At 35.7% G+C, this 23946-nt stretch overlaps 4 protein-coding genes across 4 annotated transcripts in view; 1 reads left to right on the plus strand and 3 right to left on the minus strand.

Moving 5' to 3' along the window:
- Nucleotides 1–2659, plus strand: part of LOC128986515 (mitochondrial genome maintenance exonuclease 1-like) — a 29883-nt gene extending 27224 nt beyond the window's left edge. The window contains exons 4-5 of the mRNA XM_054406922.1: nt 1654–1786; nt 2372–2659. Of these exons, the coding sequence (XP_054262897.1) occupies nt 1654–1786; nt 2372–2554 (316 nt within the window). The 3' untranslated portion in view covers nt 2555–2659. The remainder of the gene's footprint in view (nt 1–1653; nt 1787–2371) is intronic.
- A 1023-nt stretch (nt 2660–3682) lies between these two features.
- Nucleotides 3683–6746, minus strand: LOC128988079 (uncharacterized). Its single transcript, XM_054409276.1, has 4 exons — nt 6701–6746; nt 6118–6276; nt 5411–5709; nt 3683–3916 (listed from the first exon to the last, which is right to left on the minus strand). The coding sequence occupies exons 2-4, from the start codon at nt 6274–6276 to the stop codon at nt 3796–3798; spliced, it is 579 nt and encodes a 192-aa protein (XP_054265251.1). The 5' UTR covers nt 6701–6746; the 3' UTR covers nt 3683–3795.
- Nucleotides 6747–8969: 2223 nt separating this feature from the next.
- LOC128985018 (putative odorant receptor 19b) lies at nt 8970–15867 on the minus strand. Its single transcript, XM_054404392.1, has 6 exons — nt 15826–15867; nt 14493–15112; nt 12496–12595; nt 10984–11094; nt 9484–9636; nt 8970–8993 (listed from the first exon to the last, which is right to left on the minus strand). Exons 1-6 carry the CDS (start codon nt 15865–15867, stop codon nt 8970–8972), a joined length of 1050 nt encoding a protein of 349 aa, XP_054260367.1.
- Nucleotides 15868–16597: 730 nt separating this feature from the next.
- LOC128985522 (uncharacterized) overlaps nt 16598–23946 on the minus strand; it is a 44610-nt gene continuing 37261 nt past the window's right edge. Inside the window, exon 4 of the mRNA XM_054405107.1 lies at nt 16598–18966. Coding sequence (XP_054261082.1) covers nt 18828–18966 — 139 coding nt within the window. The 3' untranslated portion in view covers nt 16598–18827. The remainder of the gene's footprint in view (nt 18967–23946) is intronic.

A 23946-nucleotide genomic window follows, 5' to 3' on the forward strand; every position in this document is an offset into this window, starting at 1 on the left:
TGTTTTTAGTATTTTCCAAGAGTCTTTCAATGTTGAACTGGTGGGAAATATCTGGTTTGATAGATTTCACTGAATGATAAACTGGGTTGTTGTAAAAGTCATTAGTTCCTGCAAGAATTACTACAAAGTCCTTGTTAGTCAGATCCTTGCTCAATTTAATGTCACTGGTCACATCACAGAACCTGGCGTTAGGTTTAAAAAAAGTTGTTACATCAAACTTGTTACCAAGCTCTTCCTGAAGTAGTCTGCTGCAACCTCTTGCGTGGCTGTCCGCCAACAGGAGTACTTTTCTTTTCCTTTGCTTTGAATGGGAAGGTAGGCTAGGCTGAAGCGAGGGAGCGAAGTTTAAATGAAGCGATTGGTCATCTAAGAGGAAAATTCCAAGAGGTGAAACGTAGTGTATGTGGTAGGCTATATGTTAAATAGTGAAAAGATGATTCAACTGAAAGAGCTGGAAGTCGGGGTTGTAAAGGCAGATAAGCCGATAAAGTGATGTAATTAAGGAAGTGAGGTCTGGCGTTGGGAAGATTTGGGTTTTTTTTGTGGAAGATAAGTATACCAATTGATGTGGATGTCAGAATAAATTAAAGGGTGCTACAAAAGGTCTCCAGGCCGAAGTAGCTAGGGGTAGGCTATTACCCCAACCCCACAAAAAAAATTAAAATTGATGTGGATACAAAGAAGAACACGGAAAGTCATGGTGGAAGACTTTACTCGCTTCCACCATGATGTAGGGTGATCCGGGGCCGAGAGTCTGGCATATTTCAAATGTGAGATCAAGTTTTATTCTGTTGCAAAATAAAATATTCTCTCACATTTTAAATATTTATAAAGAAATAGAGTTTCTAGGTAACGAAATATTCAGTTAAATCTTGATCACCTGTTGTAGATCACTAAAGAGTATCTAATTATCAACTTGATCTGGGGCTTTAGCAGAATCTACAATCAATTGACTTTAATGTTATGATCGGCCCTTTCCCTGTGATGGACCTTTATTCTGTGGTCACTGGTTATGATTTATTTGTTCGAGCTTTCTAAGAAAACCATGTTTATAGCGCTAAAAGATATAGGTATAAAAATTGTTTTTAAAACAGTGGCCATTTATCCACTGTAAAAAGACATTTAATACTTACCATCTATAAACTCAATTGCCCTTTTAAGACACATGGAACAACTAGTTTTAGAACACAATATTCCTACACATATAAGATTTTTTCCCAGACCAAGTGTTTAAAGACGTACACACTTTTAGTTTAATTTAAAACTATTTTTAAAAAACCATAAAAAGTGTATTTGGCTAGTTCATCCACTCAAATGCAATCAATTAAACATATAAGCCTAACAATTAATTGAGGAATCTGGATCTTTAACCTCTGTGATTTCTACAAATGAGGAAGGTCTAGTAATGGTTAAAGGTTTCAGAAAACACAATTTAAGACAGTGAACCTGTAATTTTTTTTACCCTATTAATTTGTTATTATTGGTTTAAAAACGTATTGCAAAACATTCAGATGAATGAATAGCCCTATAGGAATTAGCAACTAGCATAGAGTATAGAATAGTTACTGTACACCACTACTCCAAAGCATCTTGGACATCCTAGGTAAAATAGAGTTCAGTCAACTGTATGATTGATTTGTAATATTTTTTCAGAAATATTCCTGTGGTAATAGACTGGAAGTTGTCAGACAAGCCGAAGAAAGATCTGAAAGACACATATGACGCTCCTGTCCAAGTAACAGCATATATTGGTGCCATTAACCACGATCCTAACTACAAATGGGCTGTGAGTATTTAAACTGTTTTTGTTTTAAAGTAAAAAACATGTACTTTTCAAATCTGTATTCCAACTTATTTTCTACTGATTGAACATGAGTACATAATTGAGTTGTATGCTTCAGAAATAATCTAACTTGATATACCTGGATAGCTTTTGGGTCCTAATTACTCCATGGTATAGCTGGATAGCTTATCAGCCCTAGGCTCAACATGGTTCCTGGCATCATCCCTCACCTCAGTTCCTCTGTTTTACCGACTGCCCACACTTCTTATAAGCTATAACACCATTTAATGTTCAAATCATTGTCTAATACTAATTAGACCTACATATTAGACGAATATCTTTGTTTACGTATGGCCTAATATTAGGCCTACCCATCTGGAGCGAGCATGTATAAAGAGTAGAGTGAGGGACTTTGGCCAGACGAGATCTCGGGCTCTAATCACGATAATGACTGATGGATTTTTATCTTAATGATAATGCTGCAACCGTTTAGGCCTTGCCTGAAATTATGTGTAAGTAGAACAAGTGTCCTAGAATGTGAAGCAGAAGGATAAAATTTATTACATTTTTGCGCTTTCCTTGTGACAGGTGGACCATGGCCTAGTAGCAGTGGCATACACCAGTGGGGATCCTTGTGATGTCTTCCTATTGGCTCCCAAACACTGCCAGATCTACTGGAAACACTGGTTACAACGACTGGAAAAGTTCAAAGCTAGATCACATCTTCACCTTGACCATGAAATTGACGAAAAAGCACTCCAGCTGACATGACTTGATCATTATTGTTGGTATTTATTTATACATTGTATTTTTTTAACAGCTTATTGCTGGATGTAAAATATATATTGTTATTTATACAGTTATATAGTTGAGTGAGACTGTATTTTCTGAGAAAGTCCTCAGTTCCTTTACAAAATTACAGATTCATTATTTCTTATTTAACATTTTTTTAACGTAGAATTTTTAGAACTAAAGGTTGCCATGTTTGGATACAGAGTTCATATTTTGCCAATCAATAACAGCAGTTTTCTATGTTAATCCAACCTGTTGTATAACAGCATATAAATAATAGGAGAGCTGTCTCTTGCCAAAGACTGATTTTAATGTTAAATATGATCATTATTGGGACCTTTTATGTCAATGAACTATCACTATCATTATCTTATTTTGTTTCTGTTAATTCACTACTGTTTAGTAAACATGTTTGAATATGTCTGATCCAACCTTTCATAACTAAACTGGAAAAGTAAGTTCTGTAGTGAATTTACGGAATAAAAAAGTAGTGGTAGTGAAAAAGATTGTTTGCAAATAACCTTGTCAAAGTTTAAAATGATTGCTTGCATATAATAATTGTTATGTTATTGTATGTGGCCTACAAACGATTAGAAATTACTTGTTTAGTAATAATATAACAATATCACTTTTGTTACTGACTGACTGGCAAGCAGCACTCCCGTCATCAAGTAGGTGTAACCACAAAAGTATTGTATAGAGAAAACACACTTATGAGACAATCGTGTGCTTTTAGCGTATGTTTGGGCGGAATTTGTGACAAGCAAGGAAGAGCCCAATCGGCAAACTCTGTGCAGAAACTCCTATCGCACAGGGCTCAAAGTCTTCCTCCACCTTTTTCCTACTTGATGGCAAGGGGGGTGGTGTTAGTCTTTGACCTAGACACCACTTGAATGTACCATGGAGTGTATCTTCCTTCTTTGCTTCTCTGTGGCCTCTCACATGCCTTGGTCTTCAGAATGGTTTCTGATTCTTATTGGTCTTTAGCGGTTAAAAAAATAAACCTGTAAAGTATGAAACATTGATTATAAGTCACTAGGACATTTAATAACAATCTAATACTGATAACATTTATTCAACAAAAAACATAACAGTTTCAGTCAATTGTAACAAGTGGGTTTAACTCACGGACCATAATTTATCTTAATATATTGAGTAGTTTCCACTTTGATTGTTGGAGCAGTCGCTGCAAAGTTTGAGATTTGAAGGTTGTTCGCTAGCTACACATTGTTCTGGCCACAGGAATACCTCTGATCACATACTCCTCCTGAACTGCTGTATTGTACCGCTCTGTGTAGCTCTTGCAGTAACCTCTCATATTTAGGGTTGATTGGGATAATCCTGTTAGGGGACACAAAGGATTATAGTTTTGTACAATATTATTCTTCAAGACCTAATAAGTTAATAATCCAGCTGATAGCTGGTGTGATACCTTCAGTGTCCAGCTGTGTTTCAGCTGCGATTAGGTGATTTTCAAAACAATTTGAGATACAAAGAAGACTGCTGTAACCAATTTAAACAATACAATAGGTACTCCTAAATTTAAACAAAATGTGAAATAACACTACAGTAGACTCCCTCTTATCTGGACACCTTTTAATTGGACATCGGTTTAACCGGACTACACTCGGCGGAAATGACATCTCTTTAACCAGACAATTTTTATCAGCACATTGGTTTAACCAGACTAGATCGGCAGGAAGTGGACGGTACTGAAACAACTGTTCTCGTGGAAAAGATTTTGAGACCAGTGATCACGTGTCTAAATACAATGCTCTCCTAAATTTAAGTTGAATATCACAGTAAACGGTTCGTTTTAACGAGTTTTTGGGGACGTCGGTTTAACCGGAAACCCCGTTATCCGGTCTGGCCTCGGTCCCGAGGAGTCCGGATAAGAGGGAGTCTACTGTACTCAAGGCTGTAAATTCAATAACAAAATGTATTTTTATCAAGCATATTAAAAAAAGAATACTATCAAAAGTACATGGGGAAACTTATAATGAAAAGGTTTTTATTGGTTACAATACAGAATTTGAGTATTAAATAATTGCTATATTCAAAAAACATTAAGTCTTAACAGTAATATTCATCGCTCTCCAGGGTGTCAATTTTTATTGCAGTTCATATAGTGAGGTTATAGTCAAATAACTTTATCCAGAAGTTCAAGTAAGAACCTAGTTGTTCACATGGAATACTACATGTTTGATACCAGAGAATTATAATGCATATGCTAGTTAACCATACCTCATGGGGTGAAGACAAAATAAAAATAAGGCAACCTTGTCTGATTAACCCTGGTATTTCAGTAAACATATTTAATCTCTAGTAATCAACAATGACAACCGGGAGTGTCGATTTAGCAAACAGCCTGTTGAGACTGCAAAGCACATCTTTCTGGATTGCTACAAACATGGTGCTAGGAGAACGGCTCGGTTTGGTCAAAAGTCAAAAGCTAACATAGGCAAAGCTCGTGGAACTGGTCAAGGACAGCTTGCCTAGTTAGCGGCATGGCATGCACAATAAGCTTCGGTTGACGTGCTGGGACCCTGAGTCCACCCTCAACAATACAATACTATACAACCATTTCAAAAAATGCTCCAGACTATTGAAACATGTGGTCTCAGTGAGTAACAAAGCTACAGAAGGCATGACACTATTCTACACTCGTGCTTTGCTCATATTTGGGTTAAAATACACACAGGCGTCCCCATCTCAAATGAATGAACCTTGAAGGAGAATTAATGAACCTCAAATGGTGAAGAATAAAATTTCACTACCCAACATTATTAAATAATATTAAAAAGTGCATTATTAAATAATGCACTTTTTACTTACTTCCCCATGGCTTTGGCTCCTTTGATCAACATGGTGCCAGCAGCCAAATACTCCCTGGCCTTCTTGGGCTCCTGGCAGGCGACTCGGAGAAAGCAGTCGTACTTGTTGTCTCCTTCGCCCATCAAGTAGCTAATGAGCAACACCAGCTCAGACTCTGTCAGAAGTGATATGGAGGGGGGTGACACAACCTCGTCTACACTGCGTCCCTTCCACGCTCCTGTACCCCACATGGCCGCCCCTAGCAGCAACCCCTTCAGCACTAGCAGGATGATCATGTTGGTCAGGTTGAGACTAAGAACCTGTTAGGATCAGACTATAGTAAATATCGCTGTAAATGAGAGGATAAAAATTGGTGGAAATTAAGTGCCTGCCTAAAGCAGCCAGATTAAATGGATAGAAGTAATGCTGTGCTTAGTTGTTAGACCATGTATAGTCATGATGCTTGGGGACTGAATAAAATAAATTATTGATTGCAATTAAAATTAAATGTCAGCCAGGTACCGCTAGTTGTCTAAATGATTCAATAAATTAACTTTCTTATCTAAGTCCCGCCATCTACCATTAGACCAGTAACTCCCCAGTATCTTTTCTAGATTAAACATGGTTTTGTTAATTTTATTTTGAAAAATAAATTTTTCCACTACTTAAAACATCAGACCTTCAGCAGCATTTTTTTTTGTTACGAACTAAGACATGTTTTGGCTAACCTGACTGCTAGTGCCAGACCGTGCTATTAGCTCCTTAGCAATGTCTGCCAACATGGATCTAGCAGCTCCTGGGTCCATGGCTTTCTCTTCCCTCTCACTCTGGGTTTCTGCAGACACCAACACACAGGCCAATAGGGCCAGGGGGATGTAGGACCACATCTGTAAACAGTGAATCTGCCTTATACAAAGGGAAAACAATAAAGGACCTACTCCCTCCCTGGTGGTGGTAGTTTAGTCATCGTCTCAAGTTTTTGTTCAGTAGTGCACGAAATTGTATTTCAACAATATTAGCACGACTTAGTAACATGGCTAGCATGGTTTATTTTAACTTTAATACTTTCTTATTAAATGGTGACCATATAAAGTAGGTATTTTAAGCCAAGTATGAATAGAGATAAGTAAATTAAAGCTACAACTAAGACCTAAGTAATGACTGTAAAGACGGTACTATTTAGTTTTTTTTTTTTATCTCTTCTTTTTAAAAGGTACTAACTTTTTGCTAGCTAAATTACATTAAATGTTTCGTTTGACTTTGATATTTTATATTTTAATAGCCATGGTTGATGATTTTAAAATAACTTACAAACTTAAATTTTGTTGAGCATATTTTAGTGATTAAATATTTTATATTGCAATTGCCTGGTTACAAATTGATGTATTTTTAAAACGTTTTTATTAGCTCGCTTTCTTGTCCTGTACAATTTTTGCAATCAATTTTATACTAAGTTCCCGATGAGCTAGAGACTTGAAACTTGAAACATAGCTCACAAATGGATGCTAATGCAATATTATATCATTTAATTTTCATATTTTCCTTGGGCTACGCCCCATGGGCTTGTTTTTATTAGCTCGCTAGTCGTTTTCCTACAAATTTTGATATCAATTTTAAACGAAGTTCCCGATGAGCTAGAGACTTGAAATTTGAAACATAGCTCACAAATGGTTGCTAATGCAATATTATATCATTTAATTTTCATATTTCCCTTGGGCTACGCCCCATGGGCTTCCAAATTTTCCATGTTTACATCCTTTTTGTTGATAATCTATATTATTAGTTATGTAAGGAATGTTTTAAAATCTAAATTGTGAGAGTTTGACAGCTCGCAGGATGATGGGAGAGAGCTCAAACTAAAGGTCTTGGTCCCAGAGAGTCGAGGAAAATAGCAGATTATATATACAAATCTACCAGAAAAGGAGAAAAAACAAAAAAATATATTCTATTTAAAATACATTGGGATCAAAAAACTTCTGCTTCGTTTACATTAAACAAGTGATTACACTACCATTGTAATTATACTTTTAATTAAAGTTGGTAACTAATCAACAAATAATTTCGATAAATTCTGCTTTCACTAAAGTGATCTAAAAATGATTAACTTACAATTTTCAGAGCTGCTGCGTGAAAGATTATTTGATTTTTAGTTAGTTTAAATATAACAATAACTTGTTGATTTTAGGGACTTGTGTTTCTACATGCCTATATTTATTTAAATGTGTTGAATACTTAAAAAGAATATTCAAGTAATTAATAATATCAGAATATTTTTATAATTTACATAATTTGAATTAAATAAGTTAATTTGTGATTAAAAAACATATTAATACAAATAAACATTCTACTAGCATCAGTATTTTTCGTATTTCATATTCAAAAGAATAATATATCTACCAATATCTAAAACTAAATAAACTCTCTTACCTTTCAAAACCTAATGCCAGATCTTGCTCACTTCCCCAATGACAGCAGACTAAGCCCTACCAACTTGTTCATGTGTTTTTACCCATCCTCCCCCAGATGTGTTTCGTAACCGAAGACAATACAAGTGAAAATTAAATGTCGGAGACGCATGTTTGTCAACAGAAGGAAGCAATGCTTCGCTGACTCAGAGACAACTGGACTATTATCTCCACTTCCTAGATCGCATGTCTACCACTCAGATTATCTGGTGCAGCATCCAAAGATCAACAAAACACTTGTGGCTACTTTCTAAGAAAAATCGAAAGTGTACTTTCTATCGTGTAGTTATCTTGAAGTAAGACTGTCAAAATGTGTAATTTGAATTTTGGTGCCCTTTAAAACCTCCAATAGATGTATATTGGTGTGTGGTGGTTATCTATATTGGTGAATTGAATTATTGTGCATCGCCCAAAGACCAAGAATCTGCTCAACTATATTGTTTGAAATTCAATTAATATTTGGGTTTTGTACAGACATACTTAATGTATTTGTAAATCTTCCGTCTGATTGATACTTTTTGGTCAATAATTTTCACGTACCTCTTTATTTCCGTTTTAGTATCGATCTAGGACTGTGTACCCCAAGTTTTCATTACCACTATAATCTTGTGTTGCAGCTTTAAAAGAAGTACCAGGGGACCGAGCTTTGCTAGTGTAAAATAATCATCTGAGAGCAGTCTTTGGTCCAGATCTTTTGTATATCTTTATCTGTCAAATTTTCTATTGTATTTGAGACTTGATAAATATTTAACAGACCATAAGACCATTTTAAAACGTATTTTTAACACAAAGAGAGGTAAAGCCTTGTTTAAAAAGAGTATTGTGGTGTTTTAGCTATAAAGGATGTTTAAAGCAAGGAATGTTTCGTGGAACTCCAATAACATCATGGATATATAACTGTACTTCTGGCAGGTGATTTTTAACAAAATGCTTTTAAGGTGATTTAAAGCATTATAAGACAAAAACTATTTTTTCATTTAATCTTTTTATTAACATCAAATATGAACAATTTCAAGACACACATAAAATATTCTGGTCTGAACATTATGCAAAGATTGTGTCTAACTAGAGGTACTTTCACTTTGTAACTACTTAGCAATGTGTATTCTATTTCTTCAGCCTTTGACAATCTGCAGAACCTGATAATTAATGTCCAAGTTGATTCAGAATCTTGTCTTGCTTGTAACTTAAAGCCAGCAGTAAGTTGAAATAAGAGAATGCTGCTTGTAGACACTGTAAACAATGTAAGTAGGAAATCATTAACAAGAACAACCTATTAAAACATACAAAATATTTTCATTGTTTTAGGGATTGATTTAACATTATGGAATTGATTTGTTTGTATTACGGATCGGCAGATAACATTTTAAGGTGTGTTTAAAAAGTAAAGCATACCTTGTAAAATTTACCATCAAACCAAAAAGGAAAGCTGGTTCCGGTTTTGAATTTGACTGATGGAAAAAAGAGGCTATTGAGTGTGGAGGCCTGAAGAAATATGAGAAAATAGAGAATATAGTATAGTATAGACAATATAGTGTATAAGTTAGTATAGACTCAGGAATGATTAGGATGTATGTACCACAAATTTTGTTCCGAAATCTCTCTTGGATATATTCGACAACATCCTACCTTAGCAAATGTGATTAGGTTAACAGGCAGTACGAGCGCTTGAATGGTGACTCCGCGCTTGATGCGCTCCAGCACTATGCGGTAGCTGCGCTTGAAACTGACTGATCTCTCATGCCAGTCACAAGCGTAGACGTCGTAGCAGAAACTCTGAACCTAGAAAATAAATCAGCAAACTACAATTATGACATCAGGATGTGACGATTGTCTGCTGTGTGTTGTTTAAGACCAAGAAAGAATATAAATGGAAAATAAGTTTTGAAAAGTTTGTTACAAATGAATGTATGTTGTTGTAAATCTAATGACAAAAGGGCGCTAAACTTTGTGAATCAAATCTTGTGATCTAATTACTTGGAGGTATCCAACTATTCACTAAAAAAATACACTTTATTAGTTTCCTTGTAGAAGCAAACCTAGGTACCGTACTCATTAAATATAATGGTTTTTTAATATAGATTTAACTAAAAATTAATTCGGACAAATGGAAATACGATAGTCGGCAGGCTTGCTGTGGCGGGGGTATTTTTTATATACCGAATGAAAATGAAGGTTAGAATCTCCTCTTTAAGAAAATAATAGTTTTATGGTATTTTCTATGCAATAAATTATCATATTTTGCTACGGAAGGTAGCAATGTTATAAAGAAGGTAGCGGTTTTATGAGGCAAGGTTAAGGTTATACCCCTTACTAGATTTGGAAAGTAAAAAAAGTGATAAAAATGGCAACAGGGTGATTTTTCTAACAAACGTATTGTTAAGCATGGAAAATCAACAAATCAATTTTAACACTCCAATCGAGCCAGAGTCTGAATACTTACAAACCACCCCGCACTATTATGAGCCTCTTACCTTACCTCTGAGCTATCTGAGACTGTTGTTAGTCTTAGTTTTCAAATGGTGAAAGAGTAACCGACACTTGCAATGGTTGCAATACTTAAAATATTTTTGATACTACAGTATAATATGATTCTGTTAAAAACTGTTTTGGCATCAAAAGTAGTTGAGTTGAATTGTGCTGTAGTGAATAGTGAGTAGTCCCCACAAATACAAATACAGTAAACTACAAAAATTTATTTTAATACTATGACAAATATTATGTAATTTATGACATAAGTAAATCAAATAATTATTTGAATTGTTTGAACGTCATATACAACCGTAATTAGTTTCTTAAAAGATCGCCAGTCACTAGCACCCTTTTCTAACCAATCATTCGAGATTTCTATTATCACATTCATTAATTGTCACATATTGCAATAAAAAAACACCCCATCAACACTTTTTTTGTTTGACCCACATGTAGCTGCCGAACATGTATGCTGCCTCTTAACTATACGCTTAACTTTTTCTTTATGTGCATGATAGAGTGACACCATCACCGGTAATGATCCATTTTGCGTGGTACGTTTACAGGTGTGTCAATGTGATAATTTCCATGCAGTGGTAGGAAAAAATAAACATACAGTACAGTAAACACCGGTGGTACTGTAGTAAATGAACATACCTTTTCAGTCACCCTACTTCCAAACCAGAAATATACAAATTCATGAGCGAGAAGAGCAAAAAACATGCACAGCAGTTTGGATACTTTCTCAAACTCCCCTTTCTGATACATCTAAACAAAAATCATTTAAACCAAATCAATGTTTTACATTAAAAGAAATTGTTGGATTTTTGTGTACAGCAAATCGACCCCTAAATATTTATTTTTATGGACATATTATTAGGTATCAATTTAAAGCTCTTATCCTCTAGAAGTGCCTTTTGCGGGTTTGGATGATATCCCGTGAAAGCCCTTCATCCTATCAAGGCCCCACAAAAAAAAAACTTTTTTGTAGTGGGGCCTTGCACTAAATATGATCATAAATAGTGATACATAACAAAAAATCAATAGGCCTACAACCAAATATCATATCTCATCTATATTATGAAAAGAATTTTGTTGTATTTTTGTGTGCAGCAAATCGTCCCCTAAATATTTATTTTATGGACATATAGCCCAGGCAAATTAGACATATGCTCCCCGAAAAATCGTCTAAAGCTGGAAAGTGTTTTAATACCTTTTGGGGGTCCCAAATAAGAGTCCTGTGAGTTTGCGACGGATTCTGACGTCTGCTTAAGTTTTGGGAGTCGAAAAACTATGAAAATTTTGCACTTTTTTCAGTTTTTCGCTTATAACTCATAAAAAAATAATCCTACGGAAAATGTTGTTCGAAGGTCTCTTTTAGTACATTACATTCTGCGTCGATTGGTGTTAAATACGTCAAAATCGGCCGAGCCGTTTGGCCGCTGTAGCTTTTTAAAGTTGGATCATTTTCATCAACTAGGCCAAAAAGTTGATTATTTGACCAGTTTTCGGCTTACAACTCCTAATCGACACTTGCTATACAAAAATGCACCTGTAGTTAACATCAATCGACGCAGAATTCAATGCACTAAAAGAAACCTTTGAGCAGCATTTTCCGTAGGATTCGTTATTTAGGAGTTATAAGCGAAAAGCTGAAAAAAGTGCAAAATCTTCATGGTTTTTCGACTCCCAAATAGAACTTAAGCAGACGTCAGAATCCGTCGCAAACTCACAGGACTCTTATTTGGGACCCCCAAAAGGTATTAAAACACTTTCCAGCTTTAGACGATTTTTTGGGGAGCACTCCCTATATTTGATCTAATTTGCCTGTACTAATATTATTAGGTGTCAATTTAAAGCTCTTATCCTCTAGATGTGGCTTTTGCGGGTTTGGATGATATCCCGTGAAAGCCCTTCGTCCTATAGTCTCTTAAAATTCCATAGTTTGTACTGAATTCTGTTGTCAATCATATGCACATTTTCAAGTTTACATCAAAACAGATGGCCATGAAGCAATTTTGTTTACATCCATACGGAAATGGGGTTATCTGAAGTTGATGATGTTTCAGTGAATTCAAGTAAATTTTTGTGATGTGGCAAGGATTTTGTGTGTTCATAGTAGGTTTTAGGGAATTCAAGTAAAATATTGTAATGCCGTATATTTCATACCTTGAACATCTGGAAGCAGCAGGTACATAGCATTATCTCACAGTTTAGAAACATCTCCAAGATAGGGATAGCGAACGTGGACTGCAGGGCCTTGTGAAAACTGACAAGTAAATACATAATTAAATATACGTAGCAAGTAAATCACACAATAATACCACGGAGAAAATAATATCTCTACCTGGAAAAACTCTTTATCTTACAGTAAAACTTGTTTGATGTTTAATATTGTTGATGAGAAGTGTTTATGTTGGTTCATCTAAAGTTTTAATTTGTGTTTAGATATTTTACCTATGGACAAGTGAGGACAGCAGAGTTTTTGAACAAACTTATTTTATTTTTCAATTAATTACTGTATTAGAACCGAGCAGTGTTACTAGAGCCCGAAAAACAAAGCTAATTGCTAAACAAACATACATTCATTGATTTTTTTGTTTCAGACATTATATTTTAAAATATTTGTCAAATAAATGTAAAAAGTTACATCTTACACCAGTTCAAAGAATATTATTAGTGGACGTTTTCCATCACAGCGCTAAGAAGTTTACTGTTCCTTAAAGATTATAACAATAGCCCTATTCAATACATTTTTATGGAGCATATTTCTTTATAAATGAAGTTTTTACTTAGCCTAGTATACTGAACAAAAAAGTAATTTTGTGCTTAAAAAAACTCAATTCTACGGTAGGATTTTAAGTTTAAGATCTAGTAAGTACACTTGACAAATCTGTTGCCGGTTCCAGCTCCCGCTTATACTGAAGGAAGCTTTGTGCAATACTTTCGCGAACCAACATGCGCATCACTCAAACTGCGGGCGCCAAAATATATACGAGTGTTAAAGTTATAAGCTGGTAAATACGTATTGGGCGAATTGTGCAAGTTCGTCAACCAACTATAGATAAACACAATGGAGATCGAGCTTCATTTTAGGCCCCTCGTTACCCGAAAACTACTAACATTTAGTCTATACAGGGTGTCTTGCAACCATATGAACAAACTTCGTCACGTTATTCAGCATGTCAAAAGATTAAACAAATGTAACATAACATTTGTGTCCTATCTCATTTCGTTTTTGGCCTATCTGTCTGTATGTGATTTTTACAAAAAACATTCGTAACTCATTAACTGTTTGGGCTACAGCGTTGAAATTCTTTAAACATGTTTATTTTATTTGCCACAATTGTTGTGCAAAATATGAAAAAAAACTCTTGAACCGTTTAAAAATGGCGACTTTTCAAAATACCAAATTCCACGGAAACCGTTAGTTTTATTACTAGCAAACCTGTCGTGACTTAGCTCACGAAAATGTAGATTAAGTTCAAAAGTTAAATGTTGAACCAGAGGAGGGCATATACCTCTTGTTTTATTATTTTTTTAATTAATTTTTTTTTTTTTTTTTAAGAGGTTGGCGGCCTCTTTTAACCTTGCATTTGCCCATCCACATAGACTAAGCACCCGTGCGTGAATCGTTAACAGCAAAGCAAGGAGTGAGCCGGTACAGTACAAAGGTGAACTGTACTGATTAAATGTTATCGGAAGTGACCAGGATCCGAACCCACGACATCGCTGCCTTGGGCCCGAAGTCCGCGACGCTACCGACTGAGCCACCGACTCACTACAACAACATGTAATATATAAACATATATTACATATATATAAACATATAATATATTTAATCTAAAGTGATTTATATTTTACTTATTCAGCTTTTGTATAGTATGATTCTTCCACCATTTAGAATACTATAAAAGGGAGACTTCTAATATTGTTTGTTCATTCCTACTATATTATATGATAAAACTCTGCTGTTTCACTATATCAAAATTTGCATTAGATTGAACTTTTGAAAACTTGTTTCAGCACTAACCTTTACTTTTGACCTAAATTTGCTTTGGACATAGTACAGTAGCAAATATAATTTATCCAATTTTATACCTAATACATCATTCCCAGTAAGTTTCATAATGCTTATGAAGTGGAAATATAACATAAATACTTACTTTATCATAAGTATATGGTGGTCGACGAAGGAGCGTAGCAACGCCTGAGTGTGATAGTCGTGGTGTCGCGCAGGGGTCCATCCTAGGGCCACTTCTGTTCCTGGGCATTGCAGTGCCCGCTGTCTGCCCAGCTTGCCCATGTGCCTGAAGGACTTGCCCAGCACTGTGTACTCGGCACATAGGATGTTCATGAAGCCTGTACAAATAGCGATGCTCGTGATGTGAGTGGTGCCTTCGAAGAATGTAGTGATCAACTGCAATAAGTAGACTATGTAGTACACCGTGTTGGACATTTCAAAAGGCACGGTGACTGGGTACAGGAGTGACTTCTGCTCTGGAGGAAGGTTTATCATGTAAACCTTGGAGGTTATTATGAAGCTGAGGTGTACGGACGAGATGATCACGGTGATTGCAGTTAAATATCTAGAGTTGTTCTTTTCTTCATCCTCAGCGATTTTGTTCTGGTGGAATATGTTTTCGCTGAAGTGATCGAAGCGATTTTCCACTAGAGCCAGCATTTTCAAGATCGTTTGTTGTTTCCAGGCGAGGGTGAAATGGGTTATGATCGTATGAGCAATAAATAATATATGCAACATAAGTTCGGTGGCTTTATTCAGATCCTGCGGGGCAAAAAGAAGCTGGTGAGTAGCCCCAATGAGGCCGGAAAAAAGAAAGGTTTGGATCAAAAGCACCAACGGTATATTCATGGAGGAATCGTGTGGACCTTTCCACCAACCGTTTAAAGTCAGGCCGAATTTCACTATCTTTAAGTAACTAGATTCTTTTTTTGCAGTTGCTTTGAAATCGTCATTTTTATTCCAAAGTTTACCGCGCAAGAGTCCTGCGATGAATTTGGTCATGGTTCAATCAAAAGAGTAGTTTGGACAAACGAAGATTTACCAGATAACAAGAATGTTAAAGAAGCAGTAGCGCTGAGAAAATACGAGAAATATGAAAGGTAAACCAGAACAAAAGAATTGCTAGAACTGAAGTCAAACTTACTACTTGGGATACGTGAGGACGGGTGAATTATTGAATGGGCCTTTAAAACAAAAGTACAGGAATTCCAGTTGAGTGTGATGAATATTTTACTCAATCGTGATCCTGAAGTTTTACCGATTTAACATTTTTATCTAAGTAAATGTATTTGTACATATTTTGTATGCAAACTTACGTAGATCTCAAAAAGTATTTTGTGTAATGTACGAACGAAATTTAAATACGATCCTTGCAATTCTTAAGTAAAACATTCAACCTAATAAACAATGTATGGTCGCAACTTGACTCCTGATCGTCTGAAATCACCCAATTCATAAGTACGGTTGTGAATTACCCATAACCGTGAGAAAGCCAGTGTGGTTGATTTTGCTTGCATGTGGGCAAGTGCACAGTAATAATCTTGAACATAAGTATAATCAGACACCTCTTTTAGGATATGGTAATAATTTACGTACAGCAAAGGTACAGATAATGGCTTTGAGTTTTTTTTCATTGTTTTAATCTTGTTTTTTACAGCTTATTCAGCTTCTGTGAGTATACATTGAAATCGTATGAACAGGTATTTTAGTAGTTACTTTAACAGGTTTTAACAGAGAAACCTTTATACAGTATATAAATAAATATCTGGAAGATAAACTTATTCACAACATTGTGGTTGGGTTTGGCGAACTTATTAAAGGGAGCTCTACCTCAGCTCTCCTTCGTCCTTGTGGGTTACATCTGAGCAACAACAATCCATCTGGTGCCGCTCAATACATATTATCTAGTCAGTGTACTATTTAAATAACTATTTAAGAATCTAATAAAAGAACAAATAAACGACCCATCAGTCAGTTGTTCTGTCGCCACAACGATTCTAATGTAGATCAGTTCTCACAATAAAGTAAGGGCTGCTTCTGGTTATGGGAATGAACAATTGCTTATCAAAGAAAAACGTTCATTAATACAACTCTTTCATTTTCCGAGTTTTAGCCCTTCTTTGACAGGGCTGACCCGGTTCTGCTGTTGTATGTGCTACCTACCCAGATCGGCGTGAGTTTAGTTCTTACACAAAATCAAATAAAAAAGTTGTTTAATTTCAAACACAGGGAAATAAAGCAAATGAAAACAAACCACACATTGTATTTTGATAAATACACCTGACTTTCAAATAATTTACATACACAATACTTACAAAGCTAGAGTTTAAATATTTACAATAGTTAACGTAATGCTAAGAAGATATATAAAGCTATAAAGAAGAATTGAAGAGTTATACGGTATATTGGAATACAAATACTAATACGTTAAAAATCGTGCCAGATAAAAAAGGTGTTTTTTTGCAAAAGGAACTAACTGGTCTTGATATAGGTACAGATTGTATCGTTGACTTGTGAACAATTAAACTGAATGGCGCGATCCCCCAAAATCGACCGTTCAGCAGATCCAAATTATGTTCTGATTTGACCAATAAAATTGATTGGAATGCAAATGAGTGAAAGCAGAAGGAAACGGAAGGGGCTCGGCCGTGTTGGAACAGTGGAACAGATGAACTAGGGAACACTGGAACAAATGAGCTACAAATGTGAAACAGATGAACTGGGAAAAAGTTGAACAGATTAACAGGGTGATACTTGGATAATGAACAAAGATTTGAGGAAAATGCAATAGGAATCGGCGAAACGGATGAACAAGGGAGCAGTCGAAAAATTAACTGGGATCGGCTGAATAGATTAAATGGAAAATAGCAGAATAAATTAACTAAGAAACATTAATGACCAACTGTAACTAGTGACCAGAAGAATAGATGAGGAATAAATGTACAATTTGGAGGTAAATGTGTATGCAAGTTTCCTTACGGTAATGTTACATGAATTTCCTGACGTTTGTTAAGATTTTTACCCTGGTATATTATTTTAGAACTAAAACAACCCCAAGGTGGTGTTTAGCCAAGAAAACACTTTAATAGGTGAAAATAAACTTTGGAATAGTCTGTAATGTCGGCTATAGGATTTTATACTCATCAAAACTAATAGAGAGTTGGTATATAAGCTATTAATTGTTAAAAATATTAGTTTAGAGTAATTTCATTATTTTTGTCAAGGGAGTTAACAATTGCTGTCTATTTTTAAGGAAGACAAATTATTTATCATATAGGTCTGCCATTTCGGGAAAGCATGAATAAATATATATAATCTGGCACTCGTACTATTAAAGGACGTTATCTATGACTAGAACTGTACAATCAGAAAAGCTTAGTTTGTAGCTTTTGTGTAGGCAATTTAATTTTATTAGTAGATAAGTGGCATATTTGGTGCTTCAATATCTAGGCACTTGCATATTGGATTATACAATAATCGATTAGGCTATATATGCGTCATCAAACAATACTCTGGAAAGAATCCATGGTTGGAAATTTAGAGTGCTAAATAAATATTGAATTATAAATATATCTATGGCATAGAGTAGGATAAACATGATGAGACTATCGAAACACACAACATAATTATGTACAAACAAGAAGAACATTGGACTGATATACACCAAATGTAACAAAATACCAAATAGAGGATAAACTACTAAGGTATTTCAGTAGTGTTTTAATACATAGTGATTTAAATCAAGTAAATAAATATTTAGATTATAATCTACAACTTACAAAGTACAAAAAAATATTCTACACGTGAAATATATGTACAACAAATTGATTACGTGTTTTTTGCTGATCAATTGGCTCTAACTTACTTATTCGATGATAATTATTTAATTTGATTTATTGACCAAACGTTAAGTAAAATTTCATATTAATTTACTAAAGCATTGTCAATCTAAGTTTAGAATTGATAACTTGTTCTCGTTTGGTGATTTGTTGGCCACAAATTTAATATCCCAACAAATTAGGCAATTCTTTTGACCAAACGCTGGGGGAAGAATAATTTAATGTCACAAAATACCTCTGGTCAAACTTATTCAACTTTGAAAATACATCTTCAGATCTTTCGTGCTACGGCCTACTTAACTAACATTTTTATAGAGTGGAATAAGAAAAAAAGCTGAACCAAATCTCAGCACCTACTGCAAAGGTAGCTTAAGATATTTTGCGACAGGCAAAACATTATTGTTGCTTCTAATTCGATCAAATACTAAAAAGTCAATTCCAATTTTTTACATCAGGTATTCTGTGGATGCAAAATTTTGCGAGTAAATGTGTTCTTTAAATACAATACTAGGAAACATAAACATGTAATTCACATGAGCTATACATGTTTTAAGTATCCTCCTGTTTCTAGGTATACACCAGTGATTTTTTCTCTCCTCCTTAATTGTAAACAGTCAAGGAGTTCCGCCACACCCCGTTTATCTCGGTCCTGGGTATTCTGCGAGCTCCCGTGGGGTGACCGATGGACAGACGAACGTCGAGCAGTCCTTGTGTCTTACCGCTCTCATGACGTCATCGAGATGGTAGCCGACCGTAGCCGCCATGGCGGGGTCGATCCTGAAACCAGGAGAGAAGGTGAGATCTTTGAGAAAAGTAACTGAAAGTAACTGAAAATTAACCATGACCGTGATTTTGATAACGAACGCAGTAACTTCAGAAAACGGGTCGTTCTACTAAATTGTTGTGGAATTGAGACACAACCCTTGCCCCCCCCCCCCCTTACCATCAGTTTCTCAAAGACTCCTTGTTAACTCTTTGAAAAGCAGTTAAACAATATCTTTCCTCGAAACAGACTTTCCTATGCATTAAATTGGACTGCAATATAAACAATGTGTGTTAATTAAAGTTTCACATTTCAATATTAACTATAGTTAAAAGACATATAAACATTTGCAGTCGTTTATCTTGATATTATATCAATTATTTAAGATGGGGACGCCACTATGTGCGTATTTTAACCCAAATATGAGTGAAGGATGAGTGTAGGATGAGTGGCACGTTGTTGAAGGAACGCATATACAATGAAGTATTTTGTATCTCCTTCTCAAGGTGAGTTAAAATTTTTGCAACTACACAATTTTTAAACACACATTTCTTATTTAAATTCCCTGAGCTGTATTCATTGTTCATTGTGTCAAAACATGCTCTGATTGAAATTCACCATCCAGTATATGAACGCAGTATTGAGCTATTGACGTAAGTAATATCTTTGACGGTAGTCAATGGTATGTTACTACATATTTCTTATAGTTAATATACCAATAGTTAGTTAGCTTACCATACCAATTCATTTTATAGTGTAGACCTAGGCATCTACGTCAAACGTTATCCAAGGTCTCCAATATAAAATAAATTGGATTGTAAGGTAAGCCTTGAATTTTAACTATGTTCAATAACGATCCAGAGGCTATATCTCTAGGTTTGACCCGTGCAATTCTTTGGTAAAACATGGATCAGAAACATAAGTAAATTACGTTACTAGACCGAACGTAAACACCAAGTCCAAATGTTAGCGTAGGCCTAATTAATGTAGATTCGGGTCAGTGATGTCATTTGTTTATGTTTATTATCCATACCGCTTATATTTTAATATCCGTGGTAAGAACCAGATTACCATCGAGTATAACATGGAAAACCAATAAAAAATAGTAGGCTATACGACTTCCATAAATGTTTATCGCATAGCTGTGCACAACAATGTAGTAGCCAGTAAATCTTTTAAATAAGTGAGATCGATAATCTTACCGGCAATTCCACGTAGTAAGTGGCGCCGGATTTATTTCAAGGTCGTCCAGAAGAGAGGAATAAATAAATAAATAATTGGTTGGAAAGTGCAGATAAGTAGGCTACAGCGCGGCGCGTCGCTAAAAATATGTAAATGAAGACGAACAGATCCGCGATCGACATAACTCGATACATCGACATTCGATACATCCGATGGTCGGTGATTCGGTGGTTCGAATCGATTACCAGAAGAGGAAGTCCGGTTAAGATCTTACCGGTTGCTTTCTCTAAATTCTTCTGCCGCAACGGATTGTGGAAGATCGCTTAACTTTTTATAATCGGTTCCTTTGATATGTTGAATTATTTGTTACTAGGTATTAAGAGATTCGATCACGATTCGTATACTGTGTTTGAACAAAGGGGAATTAAAAATTAAATTCCTGACTTTGCTACCAAACTGAATAATTGCTGGTTCAATAGATATTTGTTAATATAGTAGAAATCAAGTTTATTGATCTGTCTAAACAGTGAGTTACTACCTACTGGAAAAATAATAAATTCATTTGAGTTCAGAAAATATTATAATGATACAAAATTAAATTAACCCTTTACAAATCAAATCAAAACTATTCTCTTGATGAGATATTTAAGTCCAAATTGGAATAGACAGAGAGGAATGATGTGTAGAGATGTACTCACGACCTCGAAGAGAAGAAATTAATGAATGTTCGTTAATACCAAGTAATGGAGATTAACACTTCTTGAGAAAATAAAATATAACACTGTGTGCACACAAACTTCTGGTGAATGTTCCTCACGGTTAAATAAAACTTCTGTTGAAACAATAGAGTCAATAATTGATGATTTAATATGGGATACTGAGACCCATGGTAAAATAATTAGAGGGATTCAGAGACCCTCATAATGTTTGATTCACATGAAGACTGCATAGTAACTGCGTGAGTTGGAGCAGTGTACAGGAAAAACCACTGGTCAGTCTATATCATGTCGGCTGGAACTGATAAGCAGGATACGCAGCACATTCCTCTGCATTGTCTGCCTATCTCTCTCTCTCTCTCTCTGTCTGGCTTAACTTAATACAATTTTATTTTATGAACTCACTTAAAATATTATTCTGAATTGAACCAAAAAGTGCAGTGATTTATTTACACACAAAACATTTAAATATCTATTATTTAAATGACAAAACAAGTATTATTTTATTTAAAATAAATTTAAGTTTAGACCTAATTTGAGAATGCTCAAACATACCGCCCACCGAAATTTCAAAGGAAATTTCTAGCATCTTACTTAAAAGGGTCAGAATTGATTGAAAGAAGAGGTACCAATTTCACAGCTGGACGTTGGAATTCAGAGTCACTGGTCTTGACAGTCATCACTCGAACAATTCCATCACTGCCTGGGTGAGTCTTGATGATTCTTCCAAGAGGCCACTGCAAGATAGGTACATTTTGATCCTTAAGAAGAACCAAGTCTCCGATTTTAGGGTTTGTAGAAGATCTTGTCCATTTTCCTCTCGCTTGCAGGATGTTCAAGTATTCCACTCGCCACCTCTTCCAAAAATGTTGAACCATCTTGTGGACTAGTTGCCATCTTGTAAGGACGTTTTCTCGAAGATCAAGAAGAGAAGGTTCGGGAGGAGCAACAAGAGGACATCCAACAAGAAAGTGTCCTGGAGAAAGAAAATTAGTTTCTTCTGGACTAGCTGACAAAGGACAGAGTGGTCTTGAATTCAGAACTGCTTCTACTTGGGTGAGCAAGGTTGACCACTCTTCATAAGTCAAAGCAGTTTCTCCAGCTATCTTCCTCAAATGTGTCTTTGTTGATTTAACTGCCGACTCCCACAGTCCACCAAAGTGTGGGGAATAGGGAGGATTGAAATTCCATTTTACATCCAGTTTAGTAGTTTGCTGTAGAATTTCTTCTTGTGTAGTCTGATTGGAGTACCATAATCCTAACTCTCGAAGACGATTAGCTGCTCCTCTGAAGTTGGTTCCACAGTCGGAATACACTTGTTCAGGAAGACCTCTTCTAGAAATAAAACGTCTGAAAGCAGCCATAAAGGCATCTGTTGAGAGTGCGGTTACCAGCTCTAAATGTAAAGCTTTAGTAGCCATGCAGACAAAAACACAGATGTAAGTCTTGGCAGTGGTTGCTTTTCTTCTTAACGACTCTCTCATAGTCAAAGGTCCAGCAAAGTCAACACCAACATGTAAAAATGCTCGGCTTACATTCACTCGTTGCGAAGGAAGATCAGCCATCATCGGGGAAAAGGTTTCAGCCTTTAGCTTGAAGCACCTTAGACATTTGAAGGTTCGCTGACGGACAATATTTCTCAGTGATGGTATCCAAAATCGTAATTGAATCAGAGCTTGAAGCAAGTTGGGTCCTGGGTGTAGGTAGATTTTATGGTAATAATCTACCAACAATAAGGTGAAATGACACTTTGGCAGAAGGATTGGGTGTCTTTGATCTTCTGGGATAGCTGCATTATTTAGCCTGCCGCCCACCCTGAGTATCCCCAGTTTGTCAAAGAAAGGGGTAAGTTTATGAAACTTATTGAGGACAGCAGTTGCACATCTTCTGTCGCCATCAATAGAGAAAAAGTGTGATTGAATTTTCTTGATGCAGGATAGTAAGGACTCTTGAATTTCCTTAGGCTGAAGGGGTCCTTTAAGACGACTAGTACTGTGTAGTTTAGCTTGACAATTGTAGATAAATCTTCTGATCCAAGATATTACACGTAGAAGTTTGTAGTATGAAGAATAGTTTTCCATCATCTTGATAAGCTCTGGCTCAGTACTATTTGAGACAAGCACTTGTGGTTCAGCTTTCACTTCAGGTAGGGGCTGCTGCTGGAACTGTACTGTAGACTCTGGCCATTTATCTTCAGGCATATTCATCCACTTAGGGCCATGCCACCATAGATCACAGTTAGTTAGTTTATCTGGTAAAAGTCCTCTAGAACCATGGTCACTTGGATTTTCCTCTGATTTAATATGTCTCCACGATGAAACAGGAGTATGTTCTGAGATATGTGCAACTCTGTTTGCTACAAAAACTTTAAGCTTGTAAGTTGGTGTATTCAGCCATCCTAAGACAATTGAAGAATCAGTGAAGAAAATAGGCTTCTGAAACTGATTACTGGCAAATTGGCTGAGGGTTTCCATAACAGAGTGGAATATTGTTGCAAGCAGGTAGGCTCCACACAACTCTAAGCGTGGGATAGACAGTGTCTTGATTGGGGCTAACTTAGTTTTGGCTGTTAGAAGGTTTGTAATTATTTTGTCACTAATAACTCTCAGATACAGTGCAGCACAATATCCTTTTTCTGAAGCATCAGCAAATCCTACTATTTGCAATTTGTATGGTTTGTCAGATGTTACAAATCTTGGAATACTAAGATGTTGCAGGTTCTCTAGCTGAGTAGTCAAGTCATTCCATAGAGTCTTCAAGTTAGTTGGGATTTCCGAATCCCAGCCCAGCTTCAATTTCCATAGGCTTTGTATTATGCTCTTTGCAATCATTATCACAGGAGAAACGAATCCTAGAGGATCAAAAATCTTTGCAACAGCTGATAGGATGGCCCTTTTAGTAAACACAGGGGTAAATTGTTCAATCTGGTATGCAAACGTGTCGCTTGAAGGGTTCCATTGAAGTCCTAGGATCTTGACATTTGAATCTTCACTAGATGAGAGGTTGATCTGTTTGATATGTTTTGAAGGATTGATTGCATTTAAAATTTTCTGAGAGTTACTGGCCCATTTACTTAGACCAAAATGACCTTTGTGT

This window comes from Macrosteles quadrilineatus, unplaced genomic scaffold, assembly GCF_028750875.1.
Source record: "Macrosteles quadrilineatus isolate MER2022 unplaced genomic scaffold, UCM_ALF_1.0 Scaffold_2__2_contigs__length_208266976, whole genome shotgun sequence".
In the NCBI taxonomy this organism is placed as follows: domain Eukaryota; kingdom Metazoa; phylum Arthropoda; class Insecta; order Hemiptera; family Cicadellidae; genus Macrosteles; species Macrosteles quadrilineatus.

What these genes read in the sequence shown, in the direction of transcription:
- LOC128988079 (XM_054409276.1), bottom strand. Translation starts at nt 6,276, where the DNA reads ATGTGGTCCTACATCCCCCTGGCCCTATTGGCCTGTGTGTTGGTGTCT. An exon ending in GGTCTGGCACTAGCAGTCAG is followed by an intron (nt 5,710 to 6,117) that starts GTTAGCCAAAAC and finishes TGATCCTAACAG; the next exon opens with GTTCTTAGTCTCAACCTGAC. An exon ending in GGAGCCAAAGCCATGGGGAA is followed by an intron (nt 3,917 to 5,410) that starts GTAAGTAAAAAG and finishes GTCCCCTAACAG; the next exon opens with GATTATCCCAATCAACCCTA.
- LOC128985018 (XM_054404392.1), bottom strand. Translation starts at nt 15,867, where the DNA reads ATGCAAGCAAAATCAACCACACTGGCTTTCTCACGGTTATGG. An exon ending in TGGCTTTCTCACGGTTATGG is followed by an intron (nt 15,113 to 15,825) that starts GTAATTCACAAC and finishes TTTGCCCCGCAG; the next exon opens with GATCTGAATAAAGCCACCGA. An exon ending in GAAGTAGGGTGACTGAAAAG is followed by an intron (nt 9,637 to 10,983) that starts GTATGTTCATTT and finishes TTTATTTTCTAG; the next exon opens with GTTCAGAGTTTCTGCTACGA.